This window comes from Malassezia sympodialis, genomic scaffold (assembly GCF_000349305.1).
Source record: "Malassezia sympodialis ATCC 42132 genomic scaffold, msy_sf_2, whole genome shotgun sequence".
Taxonomy (NCBI): Eukaryota; Fungi; Basidiomycota; class Malasseziomycetes; order Malasseziales; family Malasseziaceae; genus Malassezia; species Malassezia sympodialis.
Window position 1 is genome coordinate 58,431 of NW_017387800.1, and position 17,321 is coordinate 75,751.

General features: G+C 62.4%; 8 protein-coding genes across 8 annotated transcripts; 3 read left to right on the forward strand and 5 right to left on the reverse strand.

The window, feature by feature from the left end:
* Positions 1 to 52: 52 nt before the first annotated feature.
* MSY001_0360 (uncharacterized protein) lies at positions 53 to 361 on the reverse strand (the record flags this gene model as incomplete). The annotated part of the gene is made up of 2 exons (XM_018885438.1): positions 53 to 315; positions 343 to 361. The coding sequence occupies 2 exons, from the start codon at positions 359 to 361 to the stop codon at positions 53 to 55; spliced, it is 282 nt and encodes a 93-aa protein (XP_018738994.1).
* A 142-nt stretch (positions 362 to 503) lies between these two features.
* MSY001_0361 (uncharacterized protein) lies at positions 504 to 2,417 on the forward strand (the record flags this gene model as incomplete). The annotated part of the gene is made up of 1 exon (XM_018885439.1): positions 504 to 2,417. One exon carries the CDS (start codon positions 504 to 506, stop codon positions 2,415 to 2,417), a length of 1,914 nt encoding a protein of 637 aa, XP_018738995.1.
* A 54-nt stretch (positions 2,418 to 2,471) lies between these two features.
* MSY001_0362 (uncharacterized protein) lies at positions 2,472 to 4,115 on the reverse strand (the record flags this gene model as incomplete). The annotated part of the gene is made up of 1 exon (XM_018885440.1): positions 2,472 to 4,115. The coding sequence occupies one exon, from the start codon at positions 4,113 to 4,115 to the stop codon at positions 2,472 to 2,474; it is 1,644 nt and encodes a 547-aa protein (XP_018738996.1).
* A 295-nt stretch (positions 4,116 to 4,410) lies between these two features.
* MSY001_0363 (uncharacterized protein) lies at positions 4,411 to 8,385 on the forward strand (the record flags this gene model as incomplete). Its single annotated transcript, XM_018885441.1, has 1 exon — positions 4,411 to 8,385. The coding sequence occupies one exon, from the start codon at positions 4,411 to 4,413 to the stop codon at positions 8,383 to 8,385; it is 3,975 nt and encodes a 1,324-aa protein (XP_018738997.1).
* A 2,372-nt stretch (positions 8,386 to 10,757) lies between these two features.
* On the reverse strand, positions 10,758 to 13,373 carry MSY001_0364 (uncharacterized protein; the record flags this gene model as incomplete). Its single annotated transcript, XM_018885444.1, has 9 exons — positions 10,758 to 10,770; positions 10,812 to 10,943; positions 10,968 to 11,117; positions 11,143 to 11,225; positions 11,251 to 11,352; positions 11,376 to 11,688; positions 11,712 to 11,841; positions 12,062 to 12,768; positions 12,796 to 13,373. 9 exons carry the CDS (start codon positions 13,371 to 13,373, stop codon positions 10,758 to 10,760), a joined length of 2,208 nt encoding a protein of 735 aa, XP_018738998.1.
* Positions 13,374 to 14,055: 682 nt separating this feature from the next.
* MSY001_0365 (uncharacterized protein) lies at positions 14,056 to 14,383 on the reverse strand (the record flags this gene model as incomplete). Its single annotated transcript, XM_018885445.1, has 2 exons — positions 14,056 to 14,242; positions 14,346 to 14,383. The coding sequence occupies 2 exons, from the start codon at positions 14,381 to 14,383 to the stop codon at positions 14,056 to 14,058; spliced, it is 225 nt and encodes a 74-aa protein (XP_018738999.1).
* A 170-nt stretch (positions 14,384 to 14,553) lies between these two features.
* On the forward strand, positions 14,554 to 15,486 carry MSY001_0366 (uncharacterized protein; the record flags this gene model as incomplete). Its single annotated transcript, XM_018885446.1, has 1 exon — positions 14,554 to 15,486. The coding sequence occupies one exon, from the start codon at positions 14,554 to 14,556 to the stop codon at positions 15,484 to 15,486; it is 933 nt and encodes a 310-aa protein (XP_018739000.1).
* A 2-nt stretch (positions 15,487 to 15,488) lies between these two features.
* MSY001_0367 (uncharacterized protein) lies at positions 15,489 to 17,162 on the reverse strand (the record flags this gene model as incomplete). Its single annotated transcript, XM_018885447.1, has 1 exon — positions 15,489 to 17,162. The coding sequence occupies one exon, from the start codon at positions 17,160 to 17,162 to the stop codon at positions 15,489 to 15,491; it is 1,674 nt and encodes a 557-aa protein (XP_018739001.1).
* Positions 17,163 to 17,321: the final 159 nt, after the last annotated feature.

Sequence of the window (17,321 nt, forward strand, 5' to 3'; positions counted from 1 at the left end):
CATAGGCAGGATGTAGATCCCTGGTATCATGAGACGGTCGTGTCGTGACGACCTAGAAGTGCCGGATCATGGGAATGGGGGCCACGGCCTGGGTGGACCAGGGCACCGCCTTGTCGCGTTCCACATCGAGGAGGCCTAGCACGGCGATGCTGTCGCCGCGCAGCACATAGACGCCAAGTGGCACTTCCTCCATGGGCGCCTCTTCGCTGAAGAGGCGCTCCACACACGACGACAGGACGACGTTCCCGCCCGAGTCGTAGCCACACAGCGTGCCTGTGATCACGCGCCCATCCTGGCAGATGAGAAGCACGGGCTCTGCCGTCAGTCATACATCACACATACGATCGACAAACGCCTGCATCGCAGGCAGCGGCGGTCGCCAACGGCGCGCGACGGCGACGCGCGGCGGCGGGCCGGTATCACGTGATCTAAACGACGGGGGCCGGGCGGGCGCTCGGTCCTGCTCGGGCTCCGACATGCCTACGGTGGCTCTCTCTGCTGCGATGCGGGGGCGTGCTGCCTCGCTGCGCGCCATGCCGATGACGTTCGTGCGGCCTCCGTGTGTGCGTGGTATGGCGTCGCGCTCGCGCCCTTCGGCTGGGCGCCGTGTGGCCTCCGGTGCCGTGACAGCCGCGGCCGTCCTCGCCGGTGCTGCGTTCGCCGTGTACTGCCTCGATTCGCGCGCGGGCGTGCACCGCTGGATCTTCCCCAAGGCGATGGAGCTGCTGACGGACCCTGAGACAGGCGCCAAGTTCTCGATTGGCGTCCTGGAGCACGGCCTCGCGCCGCGCGACTGTGTCGCCGACGACGAAGTGCTGCGCACGGAGCTGTTTGGCCGCACGCTCACCAACCCGATCGGTCTCGCGGCCGGCTTCGACAAGCAGGCGCAGGCCGTCGATGGCCTGTTTGACCTCGGCTTCGGCATCGTGGAGATCGGCAGCGTGACGCCCGAGCCGCAGCCCGGCCAGCCCAAGCCGCGCATGTTCCGCCTGCCGCTCGACCATGCGGTGATCAATCGCATGGGCTTCAACTCGGAAGGCCACGAGGCGGTGCGTGAGCGCCTCGACGCGCGCATGCAGCGCTGGGTGCAGCGCGTGCTCGGCGCTGGCCAGGGCCTCATCTCGAACCTCGGCACGGAGGAGGCGGAGGAGGCGCCTGCGAAGCTGCGTGCAGCGCAGCTGCTCGCTGGCTACCCTGTGTTGGACGTGTCGATGCTGGACGCAGCTGGCGTGCCGCGCAGCCTGAAGGAGGACCGTCTGCTAAGCGTGAACCTTGGCAAGAACAAGACGTCGCGCGAGGACTCGCCCGCGGACTATGTCGAAGGCGTGCGGCGCCTCGGTCCGTATGCGGACATGCTTGTCATCAACGTGAGCAGCCCCAACACGCCGGGCCTGCGCCGCCTGCAGCGCCGCAGCGTGCTGGAGGGCCTTTTGCGCGACGTGGTCGCAGCGCGCAACGACGTTGCGCAGCACCGCCCGACAACCCTGCCGCTTCTCGTCAAGGTGGCGCCGGATCTGAGTGATGCGGAACTCGAGGACATTGCGGACGCAGCCGAAGCGTCTCACATTGACGGCGTGATTGTGAGCAACACGACTGTGTCGCGCCCCACGGGTCTCCTCTCGCGCAAGCATGTAGAGGAGGTGGGTGGCCTGTCCGGCCCGCCGCTCAAGCCGCTCGCGCTGCATGCGCTCGAGGTCATGTACCGCCGCAGCGGCGGGCGCCTTACGCTGATCGGAAGCGGCGGCATTGCGAGCGCCGCCGATGCGCTTGACTTTGCGCGTGCAGGCGCCAGTGCTGTGCAGCTGTACACGGCGCTTGCGTACCACGGCCCTGGCCTACCGCGGCGCATCAAGGACGACCTGGTGGCCACGCTGCGTGCGCAGAACACGACGTGGTCGCAAATCGTCGGCACGGGCCTGGCTGAGGTGCCGGCGTACGCGCCGGATGCGCAGCGCGTGGGGCTGTACCCCGGCGCGCCGGATGCGCTGGAGCGCAGCGTCGCCAGTGTGCGCCACGAACTCGAGCAGCTGCGCGAGACGCTCGGCGTACAGACGCACGGTGAGGAGCGCCGAGCGCTGCCATTCGCCTTGCACAAAGGCGACGAGGACTATGCTACCCTGCTGGACGAGGCACACGCGGCCCTCGACGGCGAGGCGCACTGGGCGGCGACCGAGACGCCCCATGCGGGCGTGCTCCCTGCGCACGACTCGGCTGTTCCGGCGGATCTGCTAGCGTTTGCGCAGGAGCGCGGCTCGACGCAGGGCGAAGCGCTGCACGAGGCTGTGCAGCAGGCTGTCGAGGTGCCGCAGGCCGCGCCGGGTGTGCAAGATAGTGGCAAGCCGGACGAGACGCTCGGCGGCCTGGAGGCGCAGCGCGCAGCGCCTCTTCCGGCCGCGGAGCCGACGCGGGTCGTGTAGCTAGAAACACAGGCGAGTAGGCACGCTCCGCACCGGGCGGGCATCTATACACATCTAGGCGCCATCGCTACTCTCGTCGTCGTCCTCACTCATCGCACCCTCGTCGAGGAAGCGGTTCTCGTCCACAGCGCGCTTCTTCAGCGGCATCTGATGACTGCGCACGTGTCGGTTCAGCGTCGTACGTCGCGTGAACATCTTGCCGCACGAAGGCACCGTGCACACGTACGGCCGCCGGCCGGTGTGTGTGCGACGGTGGCGAGCGAGCGAGCTGCTGTCCGAGAAACTCTTCCCGCACCCCTCAAACTCACACTGATGAGGGCGCTCGCCGCTGTGGACGCGCGAGTGCACCGTGAGCGCGGAGCGCTGGATAAAGCTCTTGCCACATCCTGGAAAGACACAGGGGAAGGGCCGCTCGCCCGTGTGGATGCGCCGATGCCGCGCCAGATCCGACCGTCGGCTGAACGTCTTGCTGCATGCATCGCATACATGCAGCTTGGGGCCGCCCGAGTCGCTCTCCGGCAGAGCGCTGCCGGGCGCGTACCGCGCGCTGGCCGAGCCCGACGCAGCGCTGGGCGTGCCCTCGGCCTTTTCTCCTTCCGAGACATCGTCGCCCGACGACAGCTCCGCATTCGACTGCAGGCCCGGCGCCGCAGGCCCGTACTTGTACGGAGGCGCAGCGCCGAGCACACCCCGCGTGTATGGCGCATAGTACGAGTCGGCGTACGGCGATGGTGCACTGTCGCCGTATGCATCGCTCTCCACCTTGTGCTTGCGTGTGAATTCGCTTGCAATCGCTCCGTCCGCGTACGCGTCCGGGACGGGCCACTCGGACGAGCGGTAGGACATACTCCGCATGTAGGGCGCAGGGTACGGCGACGAGGAGCCGGAGAAACTGGAGGACCGATACGCATATACCTGGCTCTCGGGCCGCAGCGCGCGCGTGTAGGGCGTCGGCGCACTCGGCCCAGCGGCGCGAGCGGCCGCCACGTCGTCGCCGCCTGTGTCGCTGGCGCGCAAGGCACTGTCGGCATCCGTTCCGCCACGCAGGGCACTCGAGGCAAACGGCGAGTTGCGGCCATCGAACCATGGCGAGCCATCGCGCGAGCCACTCAGGGACGGTCGCCAGCCCGGCGCGCCGTAGCGGAACGACTCGCGCTTGGGGCTCGATACGTAGCCCTCGTGGAAGCGCGCAGGAGAGTCGCTCCCGCGGCTCGGCCCAGTGACGATGTTCAGGGCACTGGGGCGCGATGCGTCGCCGGGCACAGGCGACTGCACCCGCGGCGAGAGCGGGGACTCGTCAAACACGGCCGCATCGGTGGTGCCGGGCCCCGGGAGACGACTCATGTCCGAGCTGCGGCGGGGCGGGAGCGGCCGGGTCGACATGCGGGCCGCCGCGGACTGCGCACCAGCACCCGGCGAGAGCGAGTATGTCGAATCAAGAGGGGGGAGCGATGGCGACGCTGGTCGCGATGTCGAGGTCAGGTAGTGTGACGACCCAAACGACGCCTCCCGCGTCAGCGCCGAGATGCGAGGACTGCTCGTGCGTGGACTCCCTAGTGTCTGGAAGCGTGTGGAAGAGTCACGATACGGAGACAGCACACCAGGCAGATGGTGCGACAACATGAGGCGCGGCGACCCCATCGGCGAGTGAGATCCATGTGACCCGTCGGTCCCTAGCTTCGGCGGCGCGCTGGTCATGCCGCCACTTGCCGTAGGGGCGATGGATGGTAGGCGGCTCATCATTCAAGAGCTCGTGAACCGGTTCAACGCAGGTAGTGGCCAAGTCGTATCCGTGCGAGGCGCCCGGGCGCGTGGCACGTCCCTGGAGACGGTGAAAAAAAAAAAATCAAAAGGCTGGCCCCGGCGCTGGGCACGCCCAGCCGTGCACAGGCCCAGCCCCGTGGGGCGCCCGGCCGACGACGAGAAAAATCACGTGATATCCTCCCCACGCGCGTGCTGCGTGGCGGCGCCGCGCGTGCCTCGTGTTGTACGCATGGCCGACGAGCTGGACGGCGCGGCAGCGCGCCCTGCCGTGGAGCCTGGCGTGCGTGCGCCGGCGCCGAAAGTGACGCCCGCGCCTGCCCACCTGCGCTCGCCGTCCCGGCCTATTCCGCCGACGCCGCGCGCGCCGCGTGGTCTCGCGACGCCGGCGCGCGCGGGCCTGTTTCCCGCGACACCCGCCCGCACGGCCGCCCGCGCGCATGCGACGCCCCGCACGGTGATGCGTACGCCCGCATCCGTCATGCCGCGGCCACCTCCGCCGCCGGTGCGGCGCCTCGTCATCCACAAGCTCGTGCTCCAGGATTTCAAGTCGTATGCAGGGCGCCAGGAGATTGGCCCCTTTCACAAGTCGTTTTCGAGCATCGTGGGCCCGAACGGCAGCGGGAAGAGCAATGTGATCGATGCGCTGCTCTTTGTGTTTGGATGGCGCGCCAACAAGATGCGCCAGGGCAAGCTGGGCGAGCTCATCCACCACCGCGAGGGATGCACGCCGCCCGCGCAGTGCACGGTCGAGGTGTGGTTCCGTGAGATTATCGACTACCCTGACTCGGACGACTTTGACGTCGTGCCTGGCAGCCGCCTCATCCTCTCGCGCTCGGCGCTGCGGAACAACACGTCGCACTACACACTGAACGGGACGAAATCGTCCTTTACGGAAATCACCTCGCTCCTGCGCGAGCGTGGCATTGACCTGGATCATAAGCGCTTCCTCATTCTCCAAGGTGAGGTTGAGAGCATCGCGCAGATGCCGCCCAAGGCCAAGAGCGAGCACGAGGATGGGCTGCTCGAGTACCTCGAGGACATGATCGGCACCTCGTCGTACAAGCAGCCGATTGAAGAGCATGCCCAGGCCCTTGATGCTGCGAATGAGACGCGCGCCGAAAAGATGCATCGGCTCAAGATTGTGCAGCGCGAGCGCGACGCGCTCGAGCCGCGCCGCCAGGCGGCCGAGCAGTGCCTGCGCGACCAAAATGCGCTCACGGAGCTGCAGTCGCGCCTGTGGCAGATACACATGCTCGACTGCCGCACCCAGTGCGCGGACGCCGAGCGCGCCCTTGCCGAGCTCGATGAGCAGGTCGAGGCCGCGTCCGCCCAGCACGCAAAGGCGCAAGCCGCCTCCGAGACCCTGCGCATCGAGCTCCGCGAGATCGCTCAGGCGTGTGCAGAGTTGGAGGGCCAGGCCAAGGCGCATTCGACCGATCTCGCGCATCTCGAAAAGCAGGGCGTCGAGCTGAGCACCCGCGAAAAGATGCTGCTCGGCAAGCGCAAAAAACTGACGACCGCGCGTGCGGAAAGCCAACGCCTCGCGACCGAGGCGCGGGGCGCCGCATCCACGGCCGATGCCGAGATGGAAACGGCGCGGCGCGACCTTGCCGAGCATGAAGCGGCACTCGCCACCGAGGAGGGCGCATTAGAGGCAGTGTGCGAGGCACTCAAGCACAAGACCCAGGCGTTCCGCGACAAACTCGAGGTGCGGCAGGCGGAGCTGGCCCCATGGACCGAGCAGATCAACGCGCTCTTGGCGAAACGCAATATGACGGCCCAGGAGCGCGAGCTTGTTGCGTCGCGCGCAGACGAGGCGTCGCAGCGCGTCGACGAGGCGCGCATGGCCCTGGCGGACCTGCAGCGTGCGCTGCAGACCCAGACGGAGGAGGTGGAGGCCTTGCGGTACGAGCAGCAGTCGCTGGCCACGGCGCGGGATGACGAGGAGGCGCAGCTTGCGTCCATGCAGGCGGACGTCGCAGCGTTGCGTGAGAAGCGCAATGTCGCGCGGCGTGCGGCGCAAGATGCACGGCACTCGATCGAGCAGACGCGCTCGCGCGGCGACGTGCTGAACAGCCTTGTGCGGCAGGCTGAGCTGGGCCTGCTGAGTGGGTTCCATGGGCGGCTCGGGAGCCTCGGTACCATCGACCCGCGATACGATGTGGCGATCAGTACGGCATGCCCAGGCCTAAATCACCTTGTCGTCGACAGCGTGGCGACGGGGCAGCAGTGCATCGAGCACTTGCGACGCCACAAGCTGGGTCGCGCGAACTTTGTGCTCCTTCAGAGCCTGCAGGTGAATGCACGGGCGATGGCGCGCATCACGACACCCGAGGGCGTGCCGCGCCTGTTCGATCTTGTGGCGCCGAAGGACGCACGCTTTGCGCCTGCCTTTTACCACCAGCTTGGCGATACACTCGTGGCGAAGGACCTCGCGCAGGCGAACCGCATTGCCTATGGCGCACGACGCTGGCGCGTTGTTACTGAGGACGGACAGCTGATCGATCGTAGCGGTACCATGTCCGGCGGTGGCTCGCGCGTGATCCGTGGCTTGATGGGCGCGACGCTCATGGACGATGTCTCGGCAGAGCAACTGGCACGCCTCGAAAAGGAGCTCGAGGCTGCCGAGACGCTACTGCGTGGCCAAGAGGCATCCGTCGCACAGCTTGAGGCGCTCGTACAGGAGCACGAGGCGCGGGCGCCGCTGCTTGAGCAGCAGCTTGCACTGCGGGAGATGGACGTGGAAACGACGACACAGCGTATCGCTGATGCAGAGCACCGCCTGCACGAGACGCAGGCCATATCTGTGCCTGACGCCGCCGACGCGAGACGCGTGACTGAGCTCGACGCCGCGCTGCACGCGCACGACGCCGAGCTGGCTTCACTGCGGGCGAAGCGTGGCGATGTGGAGGCAGCGATCCATGCGCTGCAGGAGCAGATCCTGGAAGCGGGCGGTCTGGAGCTGCGCACGCAGCAGGGCAAGGTGGCGGGCCTCAAGGACCGGATTGCACTCGCCCACGAGCGCCTTGCGCGCGCAGAGGAGGCACATGCGCGCGCGGAGAGCGATGCGCGCCGGCACGAGCGGGCGACACAGTCGAACGACGAGTCGCTCGCGACTCTCGAGGCGGAGCTCGATGCACACCGCGAGGCTGCTGCGGCGCATGCGGTGCAGGTCGAGGACGTGCGTCGCGAAGTGGAAGCTGCGCGTGATGCTCTCGAGGACCGTACGGACGCGCGCCGAGAGGTGCAGTCGCGCCTTGATGAACACGATGCGTCGCTGCATGCGTTCCGCACACAGGAGCTTGAGTGGGCGCAGCGGCGCGAGGACCTCGAGCGGGCGCACGCGGACAGCACTGCGCGCCTGCGCGACTGGGAGGCGCAGCATGCGCAGCTGACGCTGCACCCTGTACCGCCTGCCCGCGGCGCCGTGAAAAATGAGGCGGACGCTGAAATGCCCGTTCTCGAGTCACTGAGCGACGAGGCCATCCGTGCGATCGATCGGCGTGCGCTGCAGGCAGCGCTCGCCGCCGCCGAGGCACGTGCACGGCACAGTGCCGTCGATGTCGACGTGCTGGAAGAGGTGCGGCGCGTGGATGCCACATACGAGACGCGCGCAGCTGACCTCGATGAGACGACGGCGTCGCGCGATGCGGCGCAGGCGCGCTTTGATGCGCTGCGCAAGGAGCGCCTTGAGCGCTTCATGGAAGGCTTTTCACAAATTTCACTCAAGCTCAAGGAAATGTACCAGACCATTACGCTGGGCGGCAATGCGGAGCTCGAGCTTGTGGACAGCCTCGATCCATTCAGCGAAGGCATCTTGTTCAGTGTGATGCCCCCGAAGAAGAGCTGGAAAAACATCAGCAATCTAAGTGGCGGCGAAAAGACGCTGAGCAGTCTGGCACTCGTATTCGCACTACACGCATACAAACCGACACCCTTGTATGTCATGGACGAAATCGATGCTGCACTCGACTTCCGCAACGTATCGATCATCGCGAACATCATCAAGGAGCGCACACGCGGCGCCCAGTTTGTCGTGATTTCTTTGCGCAACAACATGTTCGAGCTCAGCTCGCGCCTCGTTGGCGTGTACAAGACGCACCATTGCACCAAGTCGCTTACGATCGCCAACACGGATCTGCATGCGCGGGGGCCGGCGCCTGCAGACGCCTCGCCGAGCCGGCCAGCCGCACCGCTGAGCTAGTGTAGGTGATGCTAATAGCCAGCAGGAGCAGCACACTCGGAACGCCCGTCAGTACGCACACCGCCTGCAAGCGCGTCAGTGCGAGATAACGCATAGCACGTTCGTCCCACGTCGACAGTATCGTCGACAGGTCTGTGCGTGCGTGCTGCGCCCACGCGTCGAGCGGCAAGGGCGGCAAGGGCGGCATGGTGGGCAGGCGGGGTAGATGCACAACGGCATGCGCTTGGGCCCACTGCAGTGCGCTGTCGACGCTGTGCACTTTACTGCCGAGCACGCATTGCACAAATTGCGAGACAGGGTCGTGCAGTGGCGTGGAGCCCAGGGTGTCGTCCACGGTACCGGTGGCGAGATCAAGTGCGCCATGCAGTACGTCATGTGTGGCGACCACTGTCCCATTGAGCCAGCCGAAGAAGGCCTGTGTGAGTGTCTGCTCGGCATCCGCCCAGGCCACATCCACGTCGCTCCATGTCTGATCCACAGCAGCTTGCCAAGCGGCGTTGTCCAACGCTAGTGGCCGCGTTGGCTCCGTGGCCAGTGCATGGTGTAGGGTCGCACTCATGCAACGTACACCCACAGCCACTAGCTCGTGGCTGAGGAGGCTCATGGCACTACCTGCAAGAACGACAACCGTCGTAGGCGCCAAAAGCCACTGAGCATACAGTCTCCACCACGGGATGCGCGTCGATTGGGTGTCCACTCCCTCAGTGACGCCTTTCTCAAGGCGGGGCACGGCCGGCGCGCCTCGCCTGCTCAGCAGCACGACCACAAGCAGGACAACGGCAGCACTAGCGCCCATCGCCAGTAGATACATGCGTGTATTGTGCTCGAGGCGCTGTATATCCGGGCGCGCCTCTTGTAGCCAGCGTGCCACCTCGGGGCCACACACTGGAGCGTCCGGCACGGCTGGGGGTGACCATGCAGGCCGCGGAAGAGCAAGATGTACGAGCGCTGACTGAGCATGCGGTACCTACTTTGATTCACGCGCTGCTGTGCAGCTGTCAAGGCCGCGTCTAGCGCATCTTCGGCATCCAGGCGCAGGTCACTCACCGTTGGAAGGTCTGCGCGGATCGCGCGGAACGGATCAACGAGAGAGAGGGGAATCGTGACATTGCTGAGCGCCCTGCGTAAGTATCTGTTACGTACCGCAGCGCATCCGGCTCATGCCACGTAGGTGGTGTGACCGTGTGTCCTGTAAGGCCCAAGACACCGTTGAGCCCATCCACTGCTATATCCGCGAGACCGACGCCTGCCTCGCCGGCCGCGGTGAGCACGTCATGCAGTGCATGCGCAGCATCATGGACGGCCACCGCGATGGCCTGGGCTGCTGTGTCAAGAACAGACAGCACACTCTGGACAACAAGCTGCACCGTGCACAGCAACAGAGTCTTATATGACGAACAGACGATATGCACAAGGATCTGCATCATTTGCAGCCTGCGTCAGCCACATCGACGTACATGCTTAGCACAGCATGGCCCAGGGAGTGCACACCCGACTCGGCCGCCGTAGCAGCAGCATTGACGACAGAGGGAACAAGGATCTGTGGCCACGCGCGCCACACTTCGAGCGCCCGCGCAGCGTGTTCGCATGCGGCGACCATGCCCACTTGCCAGGTTGCCATATCGGCTTGGAGACCGCTTGTAAGCGTCGCTAGCGTTACCCTAGCATGCCAAACAGTGCACATGATGACACACACACATGCTACGCCTAGGGGCCATACGCTCTCGCGCCCCATGCGGGTCGCCAGGCGCCAGCGCCTGGCTTTTGTGCGCACGGACCGTGTTGAGCGTCTTTGTTAGGGCTTAGGTCAGCACAGCCCATCGCGGCGTTGTCCTCACCGCCTCCGCCGTGTATGTCTCGTGACGAGGAAACCAGTCATACGGCGCCGTCTACCGTTGTCTATGTGTATGGACTTACAGAGCGCGTGTATGAACGACATCTAGACGACATTTTTATGCACTATGGCACTCTCGTGCGTCTCCGCTTGTTCCGCACAAATGCACGCCCATGGGCTGTGCTCGAATATGACACGGAGGAGGCCGCCGATCGCGCCATCGCGCATATGGACCAGGGGCAGATCGATGGCGCGCATGTGACCGTCTCGTTGACCCAGAGGCCCGACTTGGAGGTGCGTGAGCCGCGCGTCCCGTCCCGCACGACACACGATCGCCCATGGCCCGCGCCCCGCGGCGAGGCAAGGTACGCGCCCGTCGACCATGGCTGGCCCGCACCGCCTGAGCATGCACCACGCAGCCCATCTATGTCTCCTGCATAACTACTCGTCTGTCATGGTACACGCGTCGCGGACGAGGGGCATCGCCCGTGGCAGTACAAACTGGCGTGAGCACACACTACGTGCCTTTTCGTCGTACTCATGCAGCATTTCTGCCTGTAAGAGCTGCCGGTCTTTCAAAAGAGCCTCGTACTCGCTCGCTAGAATGTACGCCTGCGCAGAAAAGAGCGTGAGCAGCGCACCCGTTATGAGCCATGTCACGGCAGGATGCAGTCCTAGGGAGCCTGCGACGCTCCACCACAGAGCATGTGCTGGCGAGTATACCCTAACGTTAGCCCTGAAAACGTACGTGAACAGCCACAGCGGCGCTTCGTATACGTCCCACACCCGCAACGTATAAATGCGCTCACTTGCCTCCGTAGGCCGTGACTCGTGTACAGGCGCCGGAACGAACCATTCGACAATCGGGATCTGGCGCGCGATAAGTAGGCCCATGTGTCTGTGTGAGGCAACATGTCACATACTTCGCCCATGCTTTCCACGTCCGCCGCGGCGCCGCGGCGGTTGGCGGTGCCTCGAGCCGAGCGTGCGAATTGCGAACAAGATCCTGAATCGTTAGGGTGGCCACGTACCTGCGCGTCGCGGTACCACAGGCGGTACGTGCGGTGTTTGGAAAATAAAACATATGCATTGTATAGGGCCACCGCACACAAGGCCAGCGACATCATACGAGACTGCGTTAGTGATCGACACATACGGTCCATCGCTGTGCGGCATGGCGCTGAGATAAGATCATGCGGCTTAGGTGTTCCGTGTATGCCCGCACACTACTTGCATCTGATGTGTAGCGCTTGTGACTTGCAAAGAGATGTGACGAATGGCGCAGCGCGCCCGCGGAGCGGCGCCCCCCGCTAAACGAGGAGCCGGGCAATAAGAGCTGAGCGAGTAGCGAGAGCACATGCAAAAAGAGGCCCACGGGTACGCCAAGCTCGGGTTTGTGCACAAACGCCTGTAGGTCCATCCACCAGCCTTGCGCATATGCGAGTAGCACACTGGGCCACTGCTCGAGCCTGCGTGAGCCGGGTCCACATACCAGTCTTGCCATGTCAATTTTTGTGACACATCCAGGTCCTCTTGCGAGTCTGCACCTACATGGCCAAGAACATGTGGCGCGACGCTTGGGCTTGCATACGCGCCTTTACGCTGTAGGGGCGACGAGGCCACTGGCGTTGTGGTTCGGGGGCGTCTAGGTGTTGAGAATGGCGCAGGCGGCGTTCCATATACGGCACGCTGAACGTGAGGCGATGCATTCGCGTAGGACCAGCTGGCCCGCTCGCTCTCCCTGCGTCCCGGCCTCTCACGTTGGATTCGTTCGCGGACCATAGGGTCAGCCTTGTTGTGTGGAGGTGTTAGTCTATGGAGGCGGAGCCAGCCGTGCCGCACGTGCCTCGTCCAGGGACACGGCGCGGCGCCAGATGTCCGGCGTCAGCTCGGCGTGGCCGTGAGAAAGCGCAAGGAGGCGCGCAACACTAAGACATCGTTGCAGATCTTCCTGGTTGAACTCGGGAGAGATGCGTCGCCGCTCGACAAAATCGTCCTGGATGTGCTGCGACATACTTTCAGGGATAGCAAGTGAATTGTGGCGCGTGCGCGCCAAATAAGCGCGCCAAGTCTGCAAAGCCTCGACCGAGGCGCTTGGCGCCATACTCGCCTGTGTACTGTGTAGCGGAACGTGCACATCGACCGGCAAAAATGTCTTGCCTTCACTAACGATGAGCATGATCAAGTCGGTGTCCAGATGCAGCTCTGAGTAGGGCAGCACGTAGGGCAGCGAGTACTTTTGTAGCACGGACGCGAGTGCGCTGATATTTTTTATTCCATGATCTTGCAGCTTACCCTCTTGCATCTCTCGCTCATCCACCACCACACACGTCCCGTTCGGGAGCTGCAGGCGGCCGGCGTACGCGTTCGGCTCTTCATGTCGCACAAACAGAGTGTGCTTTGGATCGTTAAGTGTGGCAAGGCTCAGTGGCTGCCGAACCACCGCGGGCATAAGTGACTCTAGGACCGGCAAAAGCTCATGGTCGACCATGCCCGAGAGGTTGAGAGAAATGGACCCCACCGTCATACCGGCACGACGTGCATGAATTCTGGCTAACAAGACCAATAGCACATACTCTGCGGCCAGTGTATCATTGCCGAGGGCTGTGGCCAGGTAGTCGATAAGACCAGAACGCAAGGCATCTTGGTCAGCAAACGGAAAAGGCCTTGGGGCAGGCATGGCATTTTCTGTCTCTGGCACTGATACTTGCTGCAAGAATGCTTGCGTCATAGAGTGTAATGGCGTGTGCGTCCAATGCAAGACGTGAATAGAGGGCATCCACTGGATGGCTGCCTCTTCTTCGCTCAAATGCCAATCAACCGTGGGCTGAGCGTCGATACCGAGGATACCGACGAGGTCAATCACATCTGTTGTCTTCAGTTTCTCGGCTTCCTCCAAATCGTACATCTTGATCACCGCTGTCACGCTCGGGTCTTCGGAGAGCGGGGCACGATTCACATCTGTCACATCCACATGTAGGTGCTCGAGTGCTTCCGCCACGGTAGGCGTGGAACCCACGGCCATCTCATGCGCCCAGTTGGTCATGCCAGGTAGTGAAACGCCAAAGAATACAGCACGTTCAGCCATACCATCATCTTTCATCAACGTAGAATCAAACTCCTGCTCGGCATATTTGATATCATTGCCATACATCGCACATTCACGCCTGCCCTGATGGTTCAGCGATGACACGTAAAGCTCAAATCCCAGCTCATCGTTAGTGGACTAACATACCCCTGTGTCCTGGATCATACATTGCCAGCGGACAAGCACGCCATTTTCACGGCCTTCGGTTGATTGTGAGGCGGTCAGTAACTGCTTCACATTTGAAGGCGTCAAGTAGGGAATCTGCGGTCAGCTGCAGGCAACGTGCCTGGTCCCAATCGCGTGTCCCGCGTAAGTCACCGTACTGCTGGTCTAATTGACGGCGGATAACATGAGAGTCTTTATGCGTTGCTATCGTCAGTAAAGCCGGCATACCCCACAGCATGTCTACGGCCCTGCGCGGTTGGGACAAAAGCACCGCCGAGTCCAGCTCGTTGGTTGGCACCATCGTGGCCCGAAAGGAAAATCGGCCGGCCTCTCCGGTATAGTCAGCCGACTTGCTGCGACAAGGCATCCATACAAAATACAGACCTACAAGCCACTCTGAGGCGCCAATGGGCGATGAGAGAATGTATCTACGGGTGGGCTTGAGCATTGGTGGCTTGGGCCGCCTTGATCTTGGCCGCATCGGAAGGCTTGCCCTGGGGGCCATACTGGCGCGTCAGCAAAACATTCTCTCCGTACCTTTTCCTGGTAGTCCTTCTCGCGGCGGAAGAGGAGGATATGGGGCTCAGGCGCTGTCGTGTAAGCCGTGCTGCGACGTACCATGCACCTCGTAGTGCTCCCATCCGAGACTCTGAGTAATGCCGATTCCTCGCCATTCGGCATCGGAGAGAATTCGCAGTACACCTGGCTCTTCAGGGTCAAAGTAACTTTTAGGGATGCGTTTCAAAAACGGCTTGGGAAGGATGACATGTCTGGGTATAAGCAAGCATTGCAGCACCACGTACCGGTACTCCCACTTGTCGTCAGAATACTTCTCAGAATAGTGGATGCTTTTATCAGAAATCATATACATACCGTTCCACATAGTCCTCGTAAGACGGCTCATTCGACATGGTCCACAACGATTGCGCAGCAGACGCTGGCGATGGCGTCGGCGGTCTCGGTCAGACCCTTAGCTGGCCGCTTTCTTCACGTGACTTCACGTGGGATTCCCCGTCTGTGCGAGGGCCCTACCGATTAGGTAGGCGGGCAAAGCCTATCTTCGTTCTACGATCAAGTTACAATGGCAGAGTCTCAACCGATTGCTACGCTTAACACTGGTGCCAAGGTGCCTATGATTGCTTTGGGATGTTACATGGGCAAGCCTGGTGGTGGTCAGCAAGTCGTGGATGCCGTCAAAACTGCTGCCAAAGTGGGCTACCGCCACTTTGACACGGCAGCCTACTACCAGAACGAAGACAAGGTCGGTCAGGGAATACGTGAGAGTGGCGTGCCTCGTGAGCAGCTTTTTGTTACGACGAAGCTGCGCAATGACTGCCACCATGACGTGGAAGCAGCCTTTGACCACTCGCTTGAACTGCTCAATGTCGACTACATCGACATGTACTTGATGCACTGGCCCAACTCGACTAAGCCGAACGAGCCCAATGTGGCTGACGATTCCATTGACTATGTTCAGACTTGGAAGAACATGGAGCGTCTTCTTGAAACGCGTGCCGGTAAGGTGAAGGCTATTGGTGTAAGCAACTTTAGCACCAAGACGCTGCCGCACTTGCTCGAGCATGCCAAGGTCATACCGGCGATGAACCAGATTGAGACGCATCCGTACAACCAGACGAGTGACCTGGTCGCTTTGTGCCAGAAGCACGGCATCGTCGTCTCGGCCTACTCGCCTCTGGGCCTGACAGACTCGCCTATTTTCAAGGACGAGGATGTACTGGCAGTTGCCAAGGAGGTGGGCGCGACTCCCGCACAAGTGATCCTTAACTGGAACGTGCAGCGCAATGTCGTGGTCCTGCCGAAGAGCGTTACGCCTCACCGTATCGAAGAAAACTTCAAGGTCGTGAAGCTTTCTGAGGCACAGATGGCCAGGATTAGCAGCATCGAAAATGACCCTAAGCGCCAGTATCGCCTGTGCAAGGTGTTCGACCCCAAGACACAGACTGTGTTTGGCTGGTCATACGAGCGTCTGGGTTGGACAACGCGCCCGCTGTAAGTCTACACGACGCCTGCATACAATGCCATGCAAGAACCGCCCGCCACAATGCGCTGCTCGATATGGTACGTGCGCTCTCGACCGTCAAAATTTTTGGCACGGGTCTTGACCTGTTCCACGAGCAATACACGGACTTGGACAGGCTCAGCATCCGAGTCCTTGGATGTCTCCGCCTTGTCCATCATAGACAATAGTATAGGAACGGCGGAGTGATTTTTTTTGCCATTCGCCAGCTGAGAAGCGCTGTTGTTGCCCCACACATAGACATCCCGACGAGTCTGGTCGCCAACGGATGGCGCTTCCATGACGAGAGCACACTGGCCACTGTCGCCAACAGTGATGGCATGTACATCAATGGGGCGCATGCCACGATGGGCCTCGGAGTACTCTTGCATACCAGACACCACTTTGACTCGCACGGGAATCCCGCAGGACTGGTTTCGCTGACCGTTGCCAAGTGTGCCTCGCTGACCGGCTCCAACAGCCAACACGTCCACGCGCTCATCTGCCTTGATTGGGCCTTTTTCCGATGCTACAGGTGCACCGCGGCTGTGCATCACAAAAAAGGTGTTCGCGCCCCCTGCAGCAATTTTGGTGCACTTAGCGTGACGACCGACGACAGAGAGGGGGAACTCGACCTCGCGAGGTACAGCGATTGTCTCAAACGTAACGTGTGCACCCAGTCCGAGTTGGCCATTTGAATTTTGGCCCCAGGAAAGTACACGGCCGTCCTCGGTGCGAACAGCTGAGTGCGCGGAGCCAGCCGCAATCTCCGCAAACCTCGATTCACCTAGTGACGGAATTAGGCGCCAGGAAGTGGCGTAGCGGATATCTGTCGGCGGACGAGTAGGCGCAGGCTCGCTGGCGCTGCTCATCGACAAGGTCGCAGCCCGCTTCCTGCGTACCACCGCTGGCTCCATCTGCGCCTCGTACGCTCGTGTCGACTCATTAAGACCAAGCTGAACCGTAGAGTACCCCAGTTGGCCATATTCGTTCGCCAGGTCATCCGCTGGAATCGAATAGACACGGCCCTGTCGTGAGAGGCCCAGCACATGATGATCGCCCGCCACAATGTCGACCAGCTTTTCGTCTGCGGACAGCTTGACGACATCGATGGACGAGGAAAGCCACGAGCTTTTGACGGGCTGCTGGTGCTCCCGAGCTTGAGAAAAGACATATACATGACCGGAGCGCGAGAGAGCATACACCTTACCACCACTAAGCTGCACACGTTGAATATCCATACCAGTCAAGGTTTTGGCCGGGCCTGCCTCCTTGGATGCATCAAAGCCGGTCCCCCATTGCACAACGTCACCGCCCGCGTCTACGGCCACAGCGCAAGTTTCATTCAGCTGTACATCGCGCCAGGCCATGCCGTCGAGCACCTGCAATACTTTGGGAAAGGGCACACTCGATGCCTTGCCATCCGGTGCAGGCACGCCCTGTGCATTAGAGCCCCAAGCTAAGAAAGATAGAAGGGGAAAGCGGTGCTCCGTCGGCGGCGGCGCCTCGAAGAGCGGCGCATCGGCTAGCAGCGGGCTAGCGAGAGCACAGCCACCGACCGCTACGAGAGCCGTAGCCTTCACGGAGCGGGGCACCATGCGAAGCAGCGCATTTTGGCCCGACGCAGCTCGTGCACCACAGGCCCATGCAGCTCGTGCGCCTCGAGCGAACATGCTAGGTGTCGATATCGGCCACGTGGAAGGACGCGCAGGGGCCGCCCAGATGTTGAGCGAAAGGCAGTCACATGACGTGAAGATGGCCAGGTGCCCCGAGGGTCTTCGCAGCGTTGGTGTGTGGATGCTCACTGCGGCTTGGCGAAGTTCATTTCGAGT